The sequence below is a fragment of the Austrofundulus limnaeus genome, unplaced genomic scaffold (assembly GCF_001266775.1).
Source record: "Austrofundulus limnaeus strain Quisiro unplaced genomic scaffold, Austrofundulus_limnaeus-1.0 Scaffold1, whole genome shotgun sequence".
Classification (NCBI taxonomy): Eukaryota; Metazoa; Chordata; class Actinopteri; order Cyprinodontiformes; family Rivulidae; genus Austrofundulus; species Austrofundulus limnaeus.
In genome coordinates this window covers 2,574,033-2,575,894 of record NW_013952403.1, presented here as the reverse complement: position 1 = coordinate 2,575,894, position 1,862 = coordinate 2,574,033, and the positions used below count along the sequence as shown (strand labels likewise).

The window sequence follows — 1,862 nt, the reverse complement described above, 5'->3', positions numbered from 1 at the left end:
CAGACTGAAGAAGTCTCTTGGAGGAGAGACGAAACGTTTCATTAGAGAAGAACCCGTCCAGAGGACATATACAAAAAATTTTTTTTCCTTTTTAATTTTTTACCTGGATTACTGAGATGCATCAGGACATAACTGGCACTGAGATTTGGAAAACCGATCATGGGGCACCACCTGAAATCTTGCCCAGGGTGCSACGCAGGTCAAAGCCAGCCCTGCTGACAGCCACAGCCCAACCTTTAAAACCAAGTCCTGTATCTTAAGAACAATCTGATTTTGGAAAAAATAGTGAAGTGGGGAGAGACGTCTTTGAAGAAGAAGATGAAAGTGGAATGATGGTGGCTTCCTTTAAAGGATAAATGTTTTATCTAAGTACAAATTTAGAACGGATATTCTCAGCATGTGAAACATGAACATGTTAACAAACAGTCCACTGATCTAATGAGTTAGCAATCTGCAGTCAGACGTTGAAAAGCTGTAAGATACAGCCTTTCAGAGCCTTTGAGACACATAAAAATAAATAAAAACTTCTCAAACCATAAGTTAAAAAAGGTTTCAGATGAATAGAAATGAAGAAAATGTGTTTTTAAATTCTTTTTTCCCCCTTTTGGAGTACTTTATCCATAACAACTAACAAGTATTAATTACTGGATAAGTTTAGCTGTCGGCAGTTTAAACTCACCTTCCTAACTGTGACCAGGATTCGTCCATAAGAGTAGACCATGAGCAGGAGGGGCAGCATCAAGCAGAAGAAGAAGAGACACAACACGTACGACACACTGGTGGGCGAGCGCAGGTGCCACTGGACTGAGCAGGTGGTGCCGGGACCCTCCAGCCCGTAGCTGCTCCAACCCAGGAAGGGGGGCAGCGTCCAAAGGAGCGAGTACAGCCAGGTGCCCCCCACGCAGAGCCAGGCCTTCCTGAAGTCTGACACGTCCACCTGGGAGGAGTGCAGCACCGTGTTGTAGCGCTCGTAGGACAGGATGGACAGGGACACCAGGGACACGATACCTTAGGAAGCAATGAAACGTAAGATTTGTGTTTGATATATTATTTATTGATAATAAATATTATACTGATGGAAAGCCTGTTAAATTCCCTTTTAAATGTCAGTCCGTCCGTTTTCTTCCACTTATCCGGGGTCGGGTCGCAGGGGCAGCAGCCTCAGCAGAGAGACCCAGACTTCCCTCTCCCCAGCCACTTGGGCCAGCTCATCCGGAGGAGTCCCAAGGTGTTCCCAGGCCAGCAGAGAACAGTCCCTCCAGCATGTCCTGGGTCTCCTCCCAGTGGGACATGCCTGGAACACCTCACCAGGGAGGCGTCCAAGAGGCATCCTAACCAGCTGCCGGAGCCACCTCAACTGGCTCCTCTCGACGTGGAGGAGCAGCGGCTTTACTCTGAGTCCCTCCTGGATGACTGAGCTTCTCACCCTATGAGAGCCCAGACACCCTGCGGAGGAAACTCATTTCAGCCGCTTGTATCCGTGATCTCGTTCTTTCGGTCACTACCCAAAGCTCGTGACCATAGATGAGGGTAGGAACGTAGACCGACCGGAAAACCGAGAGCTGAGCCAGAACTTCACCATGACAGACCGGTACAACGCCCGCATCACTGCAGACGCAGCACCAATCCGCCTGTCCATCTCCCGCTCCATTCTTCCCTTACCTCCCTTTTAAATGGTGCCACATTAATAAGGAACATAAATTTGAGGATCACTAGAGCTGAGCTGACAGAGAGGATTTGGCCAGTTTGTTCTTGTTTCCAGCTGTCTTCAAAGAGCACGTGATTTCTCTCTTTGAGTTCAGTGCAGAATTCAGCTGAAGTCAGTAAACTGTTTTAAATGACAGTAAAAAAATACTTTTTAC

At 47.4% G+C, this 1,862-nt stretch overlaps 1 protein-coding gene across 1 annotated transcript in view; it reads right to left on the bottom strand.

Annotated features, from left to right (window-relative positions):
- Positions 1–1,008, bottom strand: part of tmtops3a (teleost multiple tissue opsin 3a) — a gene marked incomplete at its 5' end in the record, with an annotated part of 7,509 nt that extends 6,501 nt beyond the window's left edge. The window contains 1 exon segment of the mRNA XM_014004721.1: positions 680–1,008. Within this exon segment, the coding sequence (XP_013860175.1) occupies positions 680–1,008 (329 nt within the window).
- Between the last annotated feature and the right edge of the window lie 854 nt (positions 1,009–1,862).